At 43.8% G+C, this 19,169-nt stretch overlaps 1 protein-coding gene across 5 annotated transcripts in view; it reads right to left on the reverse strand.

Annotated features, from left to right (window-relative positions):
• The window catches only part of TMTC2 (transmembrane O-mannosyltransferase targeting cadherins 2), a 330,806-nt gene that overhangs the window by 178,034 nt on the left and 133,603 nt on the right, over positions 1-19,169 (reverse strand). Inside the window, exon 1 of one of the 5 annotated variants that reach the window (XM_067559873.1) lies at positions 4,303-4,426. The exons of the other annotated variants lie outside the window; for them this stretch is intronic. Coding sequence (XP_067415974.1) covers positions 4,303-4,362 — 60 coding nt within the window. The 5' untranslated portion in view covers positions 4,363-4,426. Of the gene's footprint in view, positions 1-4,302; positions 4,427-19,169 lie in introns of those variants that run through there. 5 annotated transcript variants of the gene reach the window in all.

Raw genomic sequence — 19,169 nt, forward strand, 5'->3', positions numbered from 1 at the left:
TCAGTGTAAGTTTGGTGCTAAGCACTTGCTACTTGAATTGTTAAATATTTTTGAAGCACCAGCTGAACATCAAAAGCTACTGAAGTCACATTATCCCATTAGTATTGCTATCAGGTATTTTTCAATGACAAAAATATTATATGTCAGTGATTTTAAAATATTATGTACACTTTATCATGGAGAAAAACAAGTCTATTTAAATGCCTGTAACAAGTAGCTAGTCCACCAATACCCGGCAGGTTAAACAAGATTGGGAAAAAAAGCCACGCTGTTCTTCATGTTGGTGATTGGCATATAACCTCAGAATGAAAAATAAGAATATCAACTGTGCAAATCCCCTGAAAGTATATTCTCATCCCATGCTTCAGAAGAGATCCCTGGCCAATGACAGGAGTGAGATTACACTCCATACTTTGAATCTTAACACACACAGTACAAAACTTCTTTAATGCCAAAGATAGAAACAACCTTCATCCAGCAGACTGATCACTTTGTTAAACTGAAACTTCTTGTTTCTGAACATCCTCTGCACATATCAAAACTAACCTAGTCTCTAAACTAAACTAGTCCCTCTTTTTAGATTAGAATACTATTTTACCAAAGGAGTCATTTCCTTTTTTCCCACCTGCAAATGCAAATATTCCTGTAGCATTTTTTTCAAGCAGTATTTCTCCAAAATATTAGTTCGAACTTGGGAGTGAGAGGACAAGGCAATGCACAACTCAGCAGAATTTCAACAAAAGTAATAAGGATTCAATGTTAAAGAAAACTTTATCCAAAAAAGCCCTTAAAATGTGTAGTGAGAACTTATTCTTCCTTTAAAAACCCACATTGTGTTATTAAATTGGCATTGAGAGATTTGTTCCTGCAGTACGTGTAACTGTATCAACATTTGAAAGCTCCATGAATAACGCAATAGCTACTGAATATTGGTCTCATTTTCTAAGGCATTGAGCACCCTACAAATCCCACTGAAATCAAAAGGAAGCTGCAGTATATCAGCATCTCTCAAAAGCAGGCCAATAGGTCCCAATCCTCCAGTTTTTACTCAGGGTCTGGAAAAGGAAGGGGGAGTGGGAGCTTTGGGTAACAGCAGTACCAGTCACTTAGAAATGAAGAAGATAAAGTAAATTCCGAGAAGACTCTTTTGTTTGGGTAGCGTATATTCACATTAATGTCAGGAGATTGCAGGCCTCCTGCTGCTGCTACCCAAAGGAACGGGGAGAGTGAGGAGCAGGTCTGCAGCATTTGGAAATGCATGCAATGGATGTCTGAATACATTTGTTTCAGCACTTTTACAGTTTGTACATGTTTATAACTTCTGGAAAAATTAATTCCCAGCTGACTAGCTTTGAATAGAAGGGCACAACAAGGGAGTAAATAAATTCCCAGTAGACTTTAGTGTTCCCAATCTTCTGTTTACTTCAAACATTAAAAGCCTACATAGCACACAAAGCTCGTGTTTCACAGTTTATTGCACTTCCATTCACTACATTAAATGGGGATAGTTTGGAACTCATTTTCACTATGAAAAGCGTGTTTTCTAAATATATGATTACACAGTAAGGTCCCAATCCTGTAATGGGATCCATGTAAAGCCAAGAGTTCACCAACACGTAACTTAGCAGATACAACGACTGAGTCACACTCCCCTGTATCAGTAAAAGCAAAAACTGATGAAGTAGCCACGTACCGATCAACCTGGCTAATAAGCTTAGCACTGGGGTATATATACACACATTTCCTTAAATCCGAGGAATTTTTTTATTTTTTATTTCTTTGGATCAGAAAGGTCAGATATTAAATGATGCTAAGACAGTGACGCAAAACGACAGAAGCCAGAAAGAGGGAGAACCCTCCCACCACAGAAAAGTAAGGTTGACTTTTGTACTGCTGTGGTTTGAATCTCCTCAAAATAGAAAAATAAACTGCAAGTTTAAATCAGAGGGGGTGTTTTATTTTGAAATTAAATACTGAAGCTGATAAATTAATTTCAGTGTCCTTCAGATGCACTATTTTAAATACTAAAATAAGAATGCTGATTGTAGCATTGCAGACCATAAAATATGGTTCTGTTTTTCAGTTTCAAGCCTTCTGAAAAATCATTAGGTTTTACCTAATACACAGAAAGCTCCATCTGAAATAAAGGTGGCGCATGCCAACCACAGCAAAGGTTGCTCCTGACCATAAGTGTGAGTAATGTTCTATTTGGCGGTTAACCATGTCATCAATGAAGCAGTAGGTTTGCATCAGTAACTTACTCAGAATATAAGCCTCCATTTTTTTTTTTTTTTTTAAAGAAATACTGTAGCAATGTGGGTAATAGCACAAAAGGTTATATAATGCACCCTATGATTCCATTTGTGGTTCATGTCAAGCTATAGATACCAGTAACTAATTCCATCTGTGAGACAGACCTCCCAGGAGGACTTTTAATCAAAAGAGAGATGGGGAAGAGAAGTTTCCTTAGTTCAATATATCAGTTCCTCTGTATTAACAATGTGTTGATCTAGAAAAATATTACCATACTGAAGCATTGGAATGCACGTGACATACATTTGGATTAGTTAAGAGTTTTATGTATAAAGATACAAGTGCTACATATTTTGTTATTATATTATTGTATGGTACAACCAAGAATTAACATTACTGCATTCTCCCCCTCTTTTTAACCAACAACACTGCCTTGCTCCATTCCCCACCAAAAAAAAAAAAAAAAAAAAAAAAGCAGCACACAAGGGCTTAAATTAGCTTTATACTACTAATTGGACAGAAGACTGGTATTGCAAAGTTGATTAATGGCCCAGCTCTCAGGCTGGGGATTGCAAGTACAAAAGAATTAGGCTTCTGTGCATTTGCATAGTTTCTATAATTACAAGCTTCATCACAGCTCTCTCCCCTATTGGATTTTTTCTCTATATATTTTCTGGTTGTTTAATTTATGCAGGTCTAGTTGCTGACATGTAGAATCATTTGATATATATGATACATGACAAATCAATCAATCTGCATTCTATCTGACTTAGTGCGAAAGGCTGAAAGGTCTAAAAATGTTGGGAATGAAACGAAACACCATCTTTCTTCCATACTTATGCCAAACAATCAATGCATTGTTCCCACTCTCAGTCAGTTTTTTGACTGCTCTCACATCAACAGATTCACTTACAGCGGAGTCAAAATACACTTCCATCAAGAGATGCTGGATTGAACTGTAAACATGCTCTTAGCTTGCATTTGAAGAAGAAATCAAGCAATGAATGGTTAGTTATAATGTAGCTAACCTAATCGAACTGGGCTTCGGACAGACTTCTCAGCTACCCGAAGGGGCCTGTATGTCCCATCCAGACTGGGATGCAACAACATTTGACAAAAGGAAAGAAAACACCTAGGGCCAAATTCTATCCAACAATGCATATGTGCATCTCCCATGGAAGTCAACAGGATCCATACTTTTGTATCAGAGGATAGAATTTAGATTTTAATAGACAGCTATAGAAGAAAAGTATTTCATTATACATTTAAGAAAACTGTAAATGCATAAAAATAGACACTAAGTGAGAGACAACACTATCTGCTTTGGTGGCCCTGCTTTCCAGTTACTGCACTGCAGAAGTGTTTTGAAGCCTTGGCATTCCAGTGAAATCAGTGTGACGTTTGTCAGGGCAAAGCAGTAACACAGCTAGTCACACAATAACACTAAATGGGAGTATGCCCAGCGTACAGGTTATAGCTGTTCTGCAATAGCAGCAATGACATTTTTACCTGGACCATGGCTTGGAAAACTTACCTAATACCAACTAATTCAACAACTAAAACTAAGGTGAAAAATACCTGTGCTGACACAGCCCAATGCTACATTCCCTATCCATTTTAGGCACTTTTAAAAGCCCCATTACCACAGTATCTGAGCACCTTGCCATTTTGAATGTATTTATTCTCACAACATTTCTGTGGGGTCAGGAAGTCCTATTATCCTATTTTACAGATGGGGAACTGAGGCACATAGAGATGAAGTGACTTGCCTACAGCTACACAGGAAGCCAGTGGCAAGGCAAGGAATTCAATCTAGTTCTACCAAGTCCCAGGCTTACACCCTAAGCACCAGGCCTTCCTTCCTTTCTGTTCCTTCCACCCTATAACTCAAAATATATTAGTGAAGAACATTGGCGTGCATTATTCGTCACCTTTTTAATTTAACATATTTTTAAGGTGCCCAGCTCTTACAATCATTTTCATTCTGTTTCCAGCTTCATTCTACATGTTTTCCCTCTAATGTGTGTATAATAAGGGGAGGTTACTTACTATAACTGATGGTTCTTCAAGATGTGTAGTCCCTATCTGGATTCCACCGTGGGTACGCATGCGTGCTACGTGCCGGAGCCGAAACTGTTGAAAGCAGTGTCCATCAACCCGCGTGCATGCCTTGCATTGCCACCTGGTGCGTCTGAGGTCTTATATGTCTGTGCGGGTCAAGCCCCCTCAGTTTCCTCTTACACCTAGGCATTGAGCCCAAACCAGAGGGGACAGGGGGATTGGAATCCAGATAGGGACCACACATCTTGAAGAACCATCAGTTACAGTAAGTAACCTCCCCTTCTTCTTTGAGTGATGGTCCCTATGTGGATTCCACCATGGGAGTGTTGCTAGCCGTAACCAGTATGGAGGCAGGGCTAGGGCTCTGTAGATGCCAGAGTTTGTAGAACTGCAGTGCCCACTGGCACGTCAGTACAGGTGGTATTAGTCAAAGCGTAGTGAGCCATGAACATGTGTTTAGATGTCCAAGTTTCTGCCTTGCAAATGTCTTGCCATGGGACGTCGCTGAGGAAGGCCATCGTGGTCGCCTGTGCTCTTGTGGAATGTGCTCTGATACAAGGTGGAAGTTGAACTCGAAAGAGTGCGTAGCATTCCTTTATGCAACAGACAATCCAATGGGAGATATACTGGGACAAGAGCACACGTCCCTTGCAGCTGTCCACTACCACCACAAAGAGTTTTGGAGAGGTTCTGAAGGGGCAAGTGCATTGTAAATAAAAGGCTAGCGCTCGTCTGACATCGTGGGAGTGTAGGGTTCTCTCCCTGGTAGAGGAATGTGGCTCAGGGTAAGAAACAAGGAGGTGAATAATCTGGTTGGGGTGAAAGTGGGAGGCTACTTTAGGGAGAAATTTGGGGTGAACTTTCAGTGATACTTTGTCCTTGTGAAAGATGGTAAAAGGAGGGTCTGCCATCATGGCCACTAGTTCACTAACATGTCAAGCTGAGGTAACAGCTATGAGAAAGATTGTCTTCAGAGAGAGAAAAGGAAGGGCACAAGATGATAGGGGTTCAAAGGGCGGCTTAATAAGAGTGGAAAGGACAAGATTCAGGTCCCAAGCTAGAGTGGGGTCCCTGACTGTTGGGAACACATTAAGTAAACCCTTCATAAACCTAGCAACAGTTTGATGACTAAAAACAGATGAAACCTCCACAAGTGGGAGGAAAACGCTAATGGCCGCTAGGTGGACTTTTTACAGAGGAATGTGAGAACCGTAGCTGCCATAAGTAAAGGAAGTAGTTTAGGATGGTTGGAATACTCATTGTTGATGAGGGATCATGGTTGTCTGAAGTCCACTGAGTAAAACATCTCCATTTAGCCTGATAAGCCGCAATGGTCCGTAGAGTGGGATCGTGGAGTTCCCATTCATGGGAGCAATAGAATGAGTGACTGAGCTCATCCGCAAAGACCTTGTCTGTTCCCAGTAAGCATGTTGCTTGTAATGTTATATTGTGCCTCATGTACCAGTTCCATAGGTGGATTGCTTCCAGGCACAGGGATTTGGCCCCGCCTTGCTTGTTTACATAGTATACGGATGACATGTCTGACAGGAACTGGATGCGTTTTCCCTGGAGTAGGGGAAGGAGGCCATTGCATGCACATCGAATCGCTCTCTCTTCTAGATGTTGATGTGCATCCTCGCCTCTCTGAGGGACCAATGTCCCTGAGCTGTGTTGCCCTGTATGTGAGCCCCCCATTGCCCTAGAGGAGCATTTGTCATTAGGATAGTGTCCGGTTTGGCGTGGCAGAAGGATATACCCTCCAAAACTTTGGAAGGTCCCACCTCCATATCAGGGAGGCTAGCATTTTTGGTGGGAGGAAAACGCATTTGTTCCAGTGGTCCTTGTTCAGGTTGTAAACCAACTGCAACCAATGTTGTAGGCAGCGCATATGGAGTTGGGCATACAGTGCAACCAAAGTAGATGCTGCCATGTGTCCCAGGAGAGATATGCATCGTTGAATGCATGTGCCTGGGTGACGTTACATCCGTGCAATAATGTTCATGAGTGTGGTGTAGCGGTCTTTGGGAAGGAACACCCACGCTACCCGAGAGTCCAGTGTGGCTCCAATTAATGTGAGGCTTCTGGTAGGGACACGTGGACTTGTCCCAGTTGATACAAATGCCGAGGTCTGTGAACAGATTTTGTAGGGTGGATAGTTACTAGTAGGCATTCGTGTGATGATGTCACAAGTAACCAGTCGTCTGGGTAGGGAAACAGAGAATGACCTCGTCTTCTCATGTAAGCTGCCACAACGGCAAAGACTTTTGTGAGCACTTGCAGGGCCGAAGTTATCCCAAAGGGGAGAACGTGGAACTGATAATGAGACAGCCCTACTTGGAGGTGGAGAAATTTGTGGTGGGCTTGGTGGATGTCTATATGAAAATATGCATCTTTCACACAGAGCCACGAACTAGGCTCCTTGATCGAGGGAGAGTGTGATTTGTGGTATTGTTATCAAAAATCGGAATTTGCAGATAAATTTGTTGAGCACCCGTAAGTCCAGAATGGGTCTGAAATCTCCTCCTTTCTTTGGAATGAGGAAGTAGGGGGAGTAGAATCCACGGTTTCTGTATTGGTGGAGAATTCGTTCTATTTTGAGTAGTGTTAGAGTCTCCTGGTGAAGTAGGTAGATTTGTTTGGCATCCGCCCTGGTTGCTCATGGTGGGCGGTGGGGTGGGAAGGAGTGTAATTCTATGGAGTAGCCTTGATGTACCATGTTTAACACCCATTGGTCGGTGGTGATCTTGCTCCATTCATCATAAAAACGAGCAACACAGCCTCTCAATTGAATGGGTAGTGCTGAGTTTGGTTCGGAAAGTGGTTCGCGGTTCTCTTGTTGAAAGTCAAAAGTGTTGTCCCAGGTGTTAGCGTGGAATAGAGGCCGCGGGTGTGGTAGTGAGGAGCGGAGAGGGTGCTGTGGTCCTTGCTGTCAGTGTTGTTGCTCCTGGGGTCATGGAGGATAAGGTTGATAGGTCTGGTAATTGGGCCTTGGTTGAAATCAAGACCGGTAAGCTTGTCAGTGTTGGAATCTAATGGAACCAGGGGTATACAGGCCCAGTGATCAAAGCATGACCCTAGAGTCCTTCAGGGAATGGAGACTCTCGTCTGTCTTGTCACTAAATAATTTCTGGTTATCAAATGGTAAATTTTCCAGTGTTGTGTGGACTTCCTTCGGAAATCCAGAGGTTTGTAGTCACACTGTAGAATAAGTCCCAATGCAAGGGATCACGCCGCTGTATCCACTGCATCCACCACTGACTGGAGGGCAACTTTGGAGACCAATTTGCCTTCCTCTATTAAGGCCTTAAATGCTCCATGTTTGTCCTCTGGTAACAAGGTCTGGAATTCCGCCAATCTAGAGTAAGACTGGAAGTCATATTTCGCTAGTATGGGTTAGTAGCTGGCTATATGAAATTGAAAGCCCGCTGAAGAGTATACCTTGCGACCAATAAGATCTAAGTTTTTTGCAGCTCGGTCTGGAGGGGTGGCTCTAAGGTGCTGTTGCCCGGCCTGCTGTACCAAGGCTTGAACCACCAGTGAGTTAGGCAATGGATGCATAAAGAGGAAGTCTGCATTCTTGGCAGGAACCAGATACCTACATTCAGACCATTTGGGTGTTGGTGCACAGGAGGCTAGGGTGTGCCAGATCACCTTCTTTGGCTGTAAGATAGCCTTATGGATTGGAAGTGCTATCCTAGATGGACCTGCTGGTTGAAGGATGTAGAGGAACTCATCCTGCAACTCTGTGACATCCTCCGCTGTTAGTTTTAGTGTTGTTGCCATGCGCCTTAGCAGTTCCTGATATTGGCACAGATTGTCAGATGGCGATGCAGATGGTGAAATGATGGCATCGTCCGGCGACGATGAGGCTCCCATAGGAGGTGGTGGATTCATCGGTCCTGAGGGAACGAACGATACGAGTGGCGCTGAGGCTTCTGCGTATTCCCTGATACTGACAGAATGGTATATACTGATGGGGGATCAGAGGTTGTTGCCCGGTCATAATAACGGTCCCAACCTTGCAAGTGGGGTCTATCCAAGCTTGCATAAAAGTCCTGCGGATATCTAAACTATTGCTGCTGTGGTGGCATTTGGAAGTACGCATAATACCATCTTAGGCTACGTTGTGTGGAGAAATGGTTCAGATGACCAGTCAGATTCTGACGGTCCCAATAGTGGTGATGATGTTGGTACATGCAGAACCAGTGGAGATTGTGGAGCCTGAAATGGCTGTATCGTTGCAGAACCGTATATGTTTCTGGGCCGGGTGGTACCGGTGGAACCATAGAGCATGTTCTCACTGGACGGTGGTGCAACAGAAGCAGTTCATCAGCCAGAGATGGTGCCCACAAGTTATTTTGGGGGTCCTTGTGAGCTGAGCTCTCCACAGATTTACTGTGGGGGTCAAAGGGGATAACTCTCCTTGAGTGCGCAGTACCCGGTCCATCAGACTTGTGGATGATCCATATTCTGTAGGGGCTTCAGATATGAATGGGCTGACATGTTTTGTTTTCTTGTCAGCTTTAGCTCTTTTGGGCACCAGAGCCACCGAATCCATCTGCAACATCTCTCCCAGCTGGTCGTGGCTCAAAGAGGGAACACAGCGTTTAGAGGTGATCCCTCTCAGGAATCCACTCTTGTGCCCATGACTGTTTCTTTTTATGTGGTTTCGATGGTGTTAAAAGCTCTGCCGGTACCAATACGTTTGGCAATGTTTGTGCCATCGGTGTGGGTGGGCACTGTGGCAGGTCCATTAGTGCCACCTCTTGGTGCACACGTTTCCTCCATAATGAGTTTTCTAAGTCTGAATTGCCTCGCTTCTCGCGTTCTGAACAGGAAAGATCAGCAGATGGAGCACCGTGATACAACGTGAGATTCCCCCAAACAATATAGGCAGTGCGAATGTTTGTCCCTTACTGAGAAAGATTGCGGGCATGAGGCACAGCTCTTGAAGCCCGCCTGTTTTGCCATAGTCCCCCAGAAAAACAGGGGGAAAAGCTAACCTAAATCTCTATCTAACTTTTACCTTTTTTTTTTTTTTTTTTTTAAATACACTTAGGGACCATCACTCAAAGAAGAACGTAACTTCTCCTGAAATGTCCTCTTCAATGTCTGTTTCTTCTTTCCTTCAACCTCCCTCCTCTTTCCTTTCATTGCGTACATAGAGCTCTCCCAAACAGGGGAGCACGATGAAATTGACACAATACCTCTATGATGTCCGGGCCTCTGAGCAGCAGTGAAAACTGACAAAATATTGCTATGTTTTCACTATATTCTAGCCAGGGAAAGCTCTGAGCAGTAACAGAGACACTGGAGTAGTCTGTCTGCAGCCTGCATCACTGTTTTGGCCATATTCATTTTACACATGGATAGTTAGCTTTTCAATCACAAAGGTTAGAAACTTTAAAATAAATAACAATAAAAACTCTGATTGTGCGGAAATTAATTACATTTGCCCAAAGAAGCTTCCTATACATGCTGGAAGAGTGGATTTTTTCAACCCTGCCTAGGACATATTGTCTAGAGCCAAGAACAGTGGTAAACAAAGAGGCAAAATAAATAAATTAATTAAAAATAAATCCGAAATTCAAAGATTAGTGAGAAATCTCAAACTTCCCCATTTTTGTTTGTCTGGCTCTATTTTGTTACAACCAGTAAAATAGCTTATGGTTGGACACTGTGTCCAATATATATTTTTTATTCTTTGCCAAATTCAGTATCAGTACCCTAGGAAGCCTTAATTTATAAATGTATTTATTTACTATATTAAAAAATAAAAGTAAGGAGCAAAATACTGGTCCATCGGTATCAATAGAAGTTTTGCCTTTGACTTCAGTGGGGCCAGGATTTCATGTTAAGAACACTTATCCTGGGCTGTGGTCATCCTTGATATTACTTTAGAAGTTTAGAAGATAGATACAAAATCATTTCAAACCAAAACAGCAGCAACTTTCTCTCCCTTCCTTCCCCTTGTGCCAACAACTGGTCAGGAAACATCTTATAAATCAAAAACCACAACAAACTCCACATCCAAGTATCTCAGCTATTCCCAAATATCCAACCAATGGGCTTTGCTTCATAGAATCATAGAAGATGAGACTTGGAAGGGACCTCAGGAGGTCATCTAGTCCAACCCCCAGAAAATTATTTCCAGTCTTTCAATGCAGCAGTATTTTTAATCTCATCACAGGATTAATCCTTCATTGAAGTATGTGAATTGGTAAGATTCGAAGTGCACTCTGAAATACAAAAAGATTGAGAAATGGCTTCTAATGCTGCTGTGCGGCTCTGAGTTGTTTAACATTAGATTGAGCACAGCACAGTGGGCCTTTAGATAAAGTTGACTTGTTTGCTTTAACTTGGCTCTTAAATCGATCACTACGTTTTCCTTTAACTTGTACATTTTCTTCTCTAAATTGCAGTAATTTCCCCCTTGTAAAGGGGGATTAAATTTCACCCCTTGAGGGGCATGCCTACATTTCAATGGGGGGAGGACGGGAGGAGGGAATGACTGCAGCTCATGTAGACATACCCGTGCTAGCTGTGGTCGGCTAGCTCAGGTAACGACAGCAGTGAAGGCATGGCTGCACAGCTTTAGCGTGGGCTGTACAAGCCTGCCCTGGGTAATTACTCTGGCAGCTAGCCCATGCTGAAGTCACAGCTTCACTGCTATCAGCACCTGAGTGAGCTAGATTAAAACTAGCTCAGGTATGTCCACACATCCTGCAATCACACACCCCACTGCAGTGTAGACTAACTCCCATACAGCACTCAGGAACCAGAACTAGAGGGCCCTGCAGGTCTGCACTAGAACTGGAGTCACTGCTCCAGAACTGAAGCGTGCGGACAGCTGATCAAACAGCAGCTGAAGTGACTGACAGCTTCCCGAAGATAAAAGGCAGCTTGCTGCTCAAGCTGAAGGAGATACTCCCCAGTATCCGTAACATGTCATTTATCTTCCTTGACAACATATTCTTATAAAACATATGTTGTTTATAAAAAATAAAAAATAAAACCATGAAAAATAAACAGAAAATGTCCCTAACTGAAGTCTCGCTGGAGAAACTGAGATATTAGCTGATGAGGAGCCCGCTTGGCGTTTAAGTGGCTGAAGGGAAGCCTCTCTGGTGTTGAGACAGCTCCCGGTAAAGCAGCATTCTGCCTGAAGAGAGGCACACAAAGCAGCACTGCCTAAAGAGGCAGGTGAGGGTATAAGAGAGGGGAGAGATGTATTTTTTACACAACATTCAAAGGATTTAGTTTGGTTTGATTGTATTATTTATTTATTTATAGACATTCTCATGGCACTCACAATAGTATCTGTGTTCTCCTCTGAAGCCATGGATTTCTGATCAGCACTGCTGTCAGAGAAGTACTTTCCACATTTTTACTGCTGGGAAAACTGAAGCACATAGATTAGTTGTTTTAGCCCATAGGAGGTTCAAGGCAAAGAGAATAGAATCCAGATCTCCTGACTTCCAGTTCTGTGACCTAAAGGATAGTCTTGTGTTTAAGGCATTGGATGGGGACTCAGGAAACTGGGGTTCCAATTCAGGTTTTTCCCAGACTACTCATGTGATCCTGAGCAAATTACTTAGACCTTGTCTACCCTAGAAAGGTTTGTCGACAGCATTTACATCGGTGATCAAAAAGAGCTGTATTTACAGCGCTTGCGCCCATCCACACAGCACTCATTGTGCCACCAAAGTGCGTCCACATTTGGTGCTCTAGCATCGACAGCAGTGCACTCTGAGCAGCTATCCCACCTGTGCAACTCGCCACTTTGTGCCACTAGGAGTTGTGGGAAGACAGGGAACATCACAGTGCATCATGGATATGGGCTCAACATCCCATGATGCACTGATTTCCATCCCGTCATTCCTTGTGTGCCCAGCTGCATTTCATATAATTTTTCAATGGCCCCCCATTTCCTGAGTACCTGCCATTTCTATCTGAAAGCATCGATCCTGCACTGTTCTCCTTGCTTTCAGCATTCTGAACACATTGCAGCTGGCCATGCAGTACATCATGAGCTCTCATTCGGAACAGGAATCTAAGGCGCCTGACCTACTGTGTGACAGACAAATGAACAGCACCACGTTACTGTTTTCATTCAAGGAGCATCTGCACACGGTGCACTGCTGCTTTTGGGTATGTGAAACAAGCACCAAGTGATGGGATCGCATCGTTATGCAGGTCTGGGATGAGGAGCACTGGCTGCAGAACTTTCAAATGCACAAAGCCACCTTCAAGGAACTCTGTGCGGAGCTCGCCCCCGCCCTGCAACGCAAGGACACCAGAATGAGAGCTGCTCTCTCAGTGGAGAAGCGCGTGGCAATCGCCATGGAAGCTTGCAACTTCAGACTGCTACCAGTCAGTTGCTAATCAGGTTTGGAGTCAGTGAGTCCATCGTTGGCATTGTTTTCGCAAGCGTGCAGGGCCATTAACTGCATTCTGCTACGAAGGACTGTGACTCTGGTAAATGTGTGTGAAATAGGGGATGGGGTCGCAGCGATGAGATTCCCTAAGTGTGGTGGGAGGATAGATGGCACACATATCCCAATTTTGGCCCCGGATCATCTTGCAATGGAGTACATCAATAGAAAGGAGTACTTCTTATCATACTGCAGGCACTTGTAGATCACCGTGGGCTTTTCACTGACATCAAGGCAGGTTGGTCAGGAAAGGTGCATGACACATGATTCTTCAGGAACACTGGCCTGTACAGGAAGTTCCAAGCAGGGACTTTCTTTCCAGACCAAAAGATCCCAATGGGGGATGTTGAGATGCCCATAGTGATCCTGGTAGACCCAGCCTACCCATTAATGCCATGGCTCATGAAGCCTTACATGGGCAACCTGGATAGCAGCAAGAAGCACTTCAATAACAGGCTGAGCAGGTGCTGTATGACCATTGAATGTGTGTTTGGCAGATTAAAAGCTTTGGAGATGCCTTTATGGCAGGCTAGACCTAAATGAGGACAATATTCCCATGGTTATAGCCACCTGCTGTGTGCTCAATAATTTATGTGAAGCTAAGGGCAAAAAGTTTGCCACTGGATAGACTGCAGAGACAGATCACATTGCATCTAAATAGGAACAGCCAGATGCTAGAGGTATTAGAGGGGCACAACGGAGGGCCGTTCAGATCAGGTAGGCTTTGAGGGCCCATTTTGAGAATGCGAACCAATAAGGTGTTTTTGTGAACAGTGCTGTGCCATTCTATGACAGCTATCCAGCTTGAGCTGTGTATCAGTGCAAGGTGAAAGTACCGTGTGCAACACAGAAATAAAGAAGTGCTTCTTGTTCTCCTAGCTGGTCTTTATAAAATGAAAACAATTTACAAACACAAACAAAAACACCAGGCTGGAGGGAAGAAAGCAGTGAGGGGCAGTGTGAGCTACGACAGCTAGGTGTAAGACCAGCTATTGCTCTCATAGTTGTCTGAAGGGGTGGAGTGTAAGGGGTAACGAGATGGGCCAGGAGTGTGGTAGGGATGCGGGAGGGAGTTTAGGGAGTGCATGGAAAGCATGTCCTGTAATGGAGGCAATGCAAGGGGGGCATGAACTCTGTCTGCAGTGGCACGATTGTCTTTAGCAGCTCCATGTGCGATCATGACCTGCCATCATCCAGTCATGGATTTCCCTCCTTTCCTATCTATTGGTTCACTGACTTTCAGACACAGATTATCTCCATGCCCTTCTTTCTCTTTTTGCCATCTCGGATGTCTGGAGGAGTTCTTGGAACATCTCCTCTTTGCTTCTCTGAGGTTGCTTCCTCAACAGATAGAGGCGCTCCACATGTGTGCGGGGGTTTAGCTGTGAAGGTAACATCTGTGGAAGCACAAGAAACAATGAACAGAAGCATTACTGTGGGTGCCCCATCATTATAGATGCATTACTATTAAAACACACCTCTTTCTCACTGTGCCTAGGAAGAGCACAGCTCCATGATCAGCCTGGGAACAGTGAGTTTTGCCAAAGGGTGGGGGGCAATCTAACTGGGTAGATGGTTGCTTGGTGCACAAATGCAGGTACATAGGGACAAAATTTCAAATTGTGCCACCATTCTTCACAGGCAGGGCTATAGAAGCCAATATCTAGCTCCTGAGAGTAAACAGGGATGCTAAGGTGCATCTTCTCCAAGAGAGCAGCTTCAAACCAGGTCCCTGTGCTGCTCGCCTCTGTGCTGCTTTGGTCCCTGCACAAGTAATTGTCGGTTGGTGCAGGAAAGTGTCCTACAACAGGGGAAGAAACAGAGCCACTCTGCCAAGGAATCGTAGGCAGGGGATTGGTGAGTACCTCCAGGAAATTTTCCTAGGGATCTCACTGGAGGACACCAATGAAATCTTCGTGTGCGTTAACATGCTTCTCAGCCACGCTGCCTACCTGCACAAGGGAATGGGAAGCACATGGAAACACAGCTACTCTTGTGCATTTCTATCCCTTGAACTACCTCTATCGTTCACCAAAGCAAAGGACCCTTGCACCTCCTGTTAACAAGCAGCATCAGCCCTGAAAATACTTACCAGAGCTCAGCTCTCCTACATCCTGCATTCCAGAGCTGCAAAGCTGGGACTGCTGGAACCCTCAGGGTCGCAAAGAGATCCTGACTCCCCACATCATCAAATGACCTGGTCCCCAGCTTTGATTCTTCATCCAACTCCACCTCCTCATCAACGACCTCTTCGTCAGGGTCGATTCTGGTGTGCACTGCCCCTGGGCATGCAAAAGTATCCATGGATGTCTTGGGGGTGGAGGTGAAGTCACCACTGAGGATGGGTTCCAGCTTCTTATAGAAGTGGAAGGTCTTTGGCTCTGTACCAGAATTAAGGTTTGCTTCCCTGGCCTTCTGGTAGCCCTGCCACAGTTCCTTGATTTTCGCTCGGCACTGCAGCATGTCCCATTCATAGCCCTTCTCCACCATGGCACAAGAAATCTGGCCAAAGGTATCAAAATTCCTTTGGCTAAAGAGGAGCTGGGATTTCACAGCCAAGACTCTCCCAAAGGCCTCTGAGATCCAGATGCTCCAGAGTGCTCCAAGCGGGAGAGCATTTGGTGCGTGGAGCCACCATGGCCAGCTGGAAAGAAGAAATGCGAGCTCTCCACGCCGACCAAACAGGAAGCAAAATTTCAAAAATTCCCACAACTTTAAAGGGGGAGTGGCAGGTGGCTACAGAGCAGCAGAGTTCAAACTGATGGCCGGAGTGGTCAAGGTGAGCATTGTGGGACACTTCCAGAGGCTATTTGCCATTTGCCATGACATAACCAACTGTGGTGTCTAGACTGATGCTTTGTCAATTTAATTTGGGCGAAAAAAGCTCTACATCTCTCGTCGAGATGGGTTTTATTTTGTTGAAAAAACATGGCAGTTTTGTTGGTGGGGAGGTGATTGCAGTGTGTACACCATGTGTGTTTTGTTGATCAAAGCTGATTTTAGTCAACAAAACTCTCTAGTGTAGACCAGGCCTTAGTCTCTCCATGCTTCAGCTCCTAATTTACCTTTTCTCTTAGAGATGCTGCCAAGCTAAATTCATTCAAGATTGTGAAGCACTCAAATACTACAGTGAAGGGATCCAGATAAATACATAGTTAGACCTTTTTTTTTTTTCCTTGAGCCTTTAAGAGTGCATGAGAGAGATCTGTAGGAAAATTTTGGTTTCAGGGTTTCATGGGAGATTTGACATTACCTCAGTATGGTTACTGCAAGCTATCAATAAATAAATAAATACTGTATGGGAGTCCAGATATACAAAACAAAATGGAAATAAAAGTCAATCAACAGTTATCAAACTATGCTCTGTGGAGACTGCAACTGGTGATATGGAGAGCTGCTTCTGCTTCTTCACAATCATACAATCATAGTAATGTAGGGCTGGAAGGGACTTCAACAGATCATCTTATCCAGCCCCCTGGGCTTAGGGAGGATCAAGTAAGCCTAAATCATCCTTAACAGGAGTTTGTCCAACCTGTTCTTAAAAAGCTACAGTGAGGGGGATTCCACAACCTCATCTAGAAGCCTATTCCAGAGTTTAGCTACCCTTACAGTTAGAAAGCTTTTCCTAATATTTAACCTAAATCTCCCTTGCTGCAGATTAAACCCATTACTTCTTGTCCTGCCTTCAGTGGACATGGAGAACAGTTGATCACTGTCCTCTTTAGAACGGCCCTTAATATATTTGAAAACTTATCAGATCCCCTCTCAGTCTTTTTTTCTCAAGACTAAACATGCCCAGTTTTTTTAAACCTTTCGTCATAGGTCAGGTTTACCAATGATCCCCTCTCTGAACTCCCTCCAATTTGTCCACATCTTTCCTAAAGTGTGGTGCCCAAAATTGGACACAATCCAGCTGAGGCCTCATCAGTGCCAAATAGAGCAGAACAATTATGTACTGTATCCTACATATGACACTCTTGTTAATACACTCCAGAATGATATTTGCCTTCTTTTGCAAAGGCATCATATTCTTGGCTTGTGTTCAGTTTGTGATCCACTATAACCTCCAGATCCTTTACTACACCAACACCACCAACCCAGTTATTCTCCATTTTGTATTTGTGTATTTGATTTTTCCTCTCAGTATAGTATTTTGCATTTGTCTTTACTGAATTTCAAACCAATTGTCCAATTTGTCACTGTCATTATTAATTCTAATCCTGTCCTCCAAAACACTTGCAATCTCACCCAGCATGGTGTCCTCTGCAAATTTTATAAGCATACTCTCCACTCCATTATCCAAGTTATTAATGAAACTATTGAATAGTACCGGACCCACAACTGACCCCTAAGGGACCACCCTAGGTATGCCCTCCCAGTCTGACAGTGAACCATTGATAACTACTCTTACGGTTATCTTACAATCTTTCAACCAGTGGTGCACCCACTTTATTATAATTTCATCTAGGCCACATTTCTCTAGTTTGCTTCTGAGAATGTCATGTGGGACTGTGTCAAAAGCCCTACTAAAAATCAAGATAAATCACATCTTCTGCTTCCCTCCCTTCCAGTAGGCCCATAACCCCTTCCAAGAAGGAAATCAGGTTGGTTTGGCTTCCTGACAAATTCATGCTGGCTATTCCTTATAATCCTTTTATTCTCTAGGAATTTATAAATTGATTGCTTAATAAATTTGTTCCAGTACCTTTCCACTTTGTTCCCCTTTTTAAAAATATGTTTGCCCTTCTCCAGTCATCGGGGATTTCACCCACCCTCCATGAGTTCTCAAAAATAATTGCTTACAGTTCCAAGATTGCTTCATCTAGTTCCTCAAGCAACTTAAAATGAACTTCATCAGGGCCTGCTAATTTGAATACATCTAACTTACCTAAATATTTTTAACCTGTTCTTTCCCTCTTTTGACTTGTTCCTTCCTCCCTTATTGTTAATATTAATTGTGTTAAATATTTGGTCACAATTTACCTTTTTAGAGAAAACAAACAAAATAGGCATTAAACACCTCAGCCTTTTTTTGATATAATCAGTTATTACCTCTCTTTCCCAGCTAAGTAGAGGACCTACACTGTCCTTTGTCTTCCTCTTGCTCCTGGCTGGTGGTATGAAACTCGGCGGGGTGGGGGGAGGGGGGCGGCGGGCAGGTGCCTGCCCACTGCCCTCTCTAAATGGTGCCCATCGGGAGGTGGCAGAAGCAGACAACTGGAGGCAGACTGGGGAGGGAAAGAAACCGGAGGGGTGCTGGAGAGGGCTCAGGGCACTGGTCCCAAACGGTGGGTGGGGAGGACATGAGGCCGGGGTGTGGGCTCCGGGGACCACTTAAGGGTTTGCCAGGGAGGCCGTACCACACTCTGTGCCCCAGCACAAGCGGATGTTGTGGGACCCAGATAGGCATTTACAAGCCGGGCTGCCCAGTAGGTCTCAGGGCCCACGAGTTGCAGCTCTGTGGTCCAGAGAAGAATTATAATTAGGGCCCTGACTGCGCTGCCCTCTGATTGGGCTGCAGAGTGAGCACATGACACCCCATCGCTCCCTGATTGGAGGTGTAGGGCATAATGGAGACACATCAACCAGGTTCCTGTTCCTTCCCCAAATGTCGCCACTCGCCCCCCCCCCCCGAACGTTCCTCCGCAAAACTGGGCATTTGTCCATTTGCTTTTGCCAACTGATCACTTTTATCACTCATTTCCCTCTGTGGATAGCGGGTAAGATTTTCAAACATGACTACAGAATTATGTACCAAACTTTTGAAGAGTCCCACCGTATAATTTTAAAATGAAAATTGCAGTTAAATACCGGTACGCATTCTTTTTCACACGAGTCACCATTAAGCGTACTCACACTATTTGTTCATTGGCTCTCAGAAGGGTTCTTATATTGTGAGACAAACACTAGAGTAAATAATGTGTTAATGTAATTTGACATTAGTTAATAAATCAACACTTCAAAGCAGCTTAGCAGAGGTATGCTGGGGACCAACTTTTGTCTGTCATGTCATGATAAGCTCATCAAGGCAGGGACTTGTCTCTTAAATTGAGCTGATCAAAACTTGGAATTTCCATTCTGCGGGAAATTCAAACATTTCAAAAATTGCTTTTTGTCTTGAATTGGAACAAGAATTTTAAATTTCAAAATTACCCACAAAACAAAATTTTCAAAGTAATTCATTTCAATAAGGTTGAAGGGCTTCATTTTGACTTTTATAACATGAGATGTCAAAACAAAGTGCTTTGACCTTATGGAAACTACGTTTTGATAATTTACCATAAAAAATTGATTACATTGATATGATTCCATGAAACGTTTTGCTATTTTCAAATCTGCATTTTCCAATGGAGAACTGTTTCACCAGAAAAATTCTGGTCAGCTTTTCTTTTACCCTGTACAGTGCCAAGCACAATGGAG

Source organism: Emydura macquarii, unplaced genomic scaffold (genome assembly GCF_026122565.2).
Source record: "Emydura macquarii macquarii isolate MOO-44397 ecotype Brisbane River unplaced genomic scaffold, CSIRO-AGI_Emac_v2 contig_2205, whole genome shotgun sequence".
Classification (NCBI taxonomy): domain Eukaryota; kingdom Metazoa; phylum Chordata; order Testudines; family Chelidae; genus Emydura; species Emydura macquarii.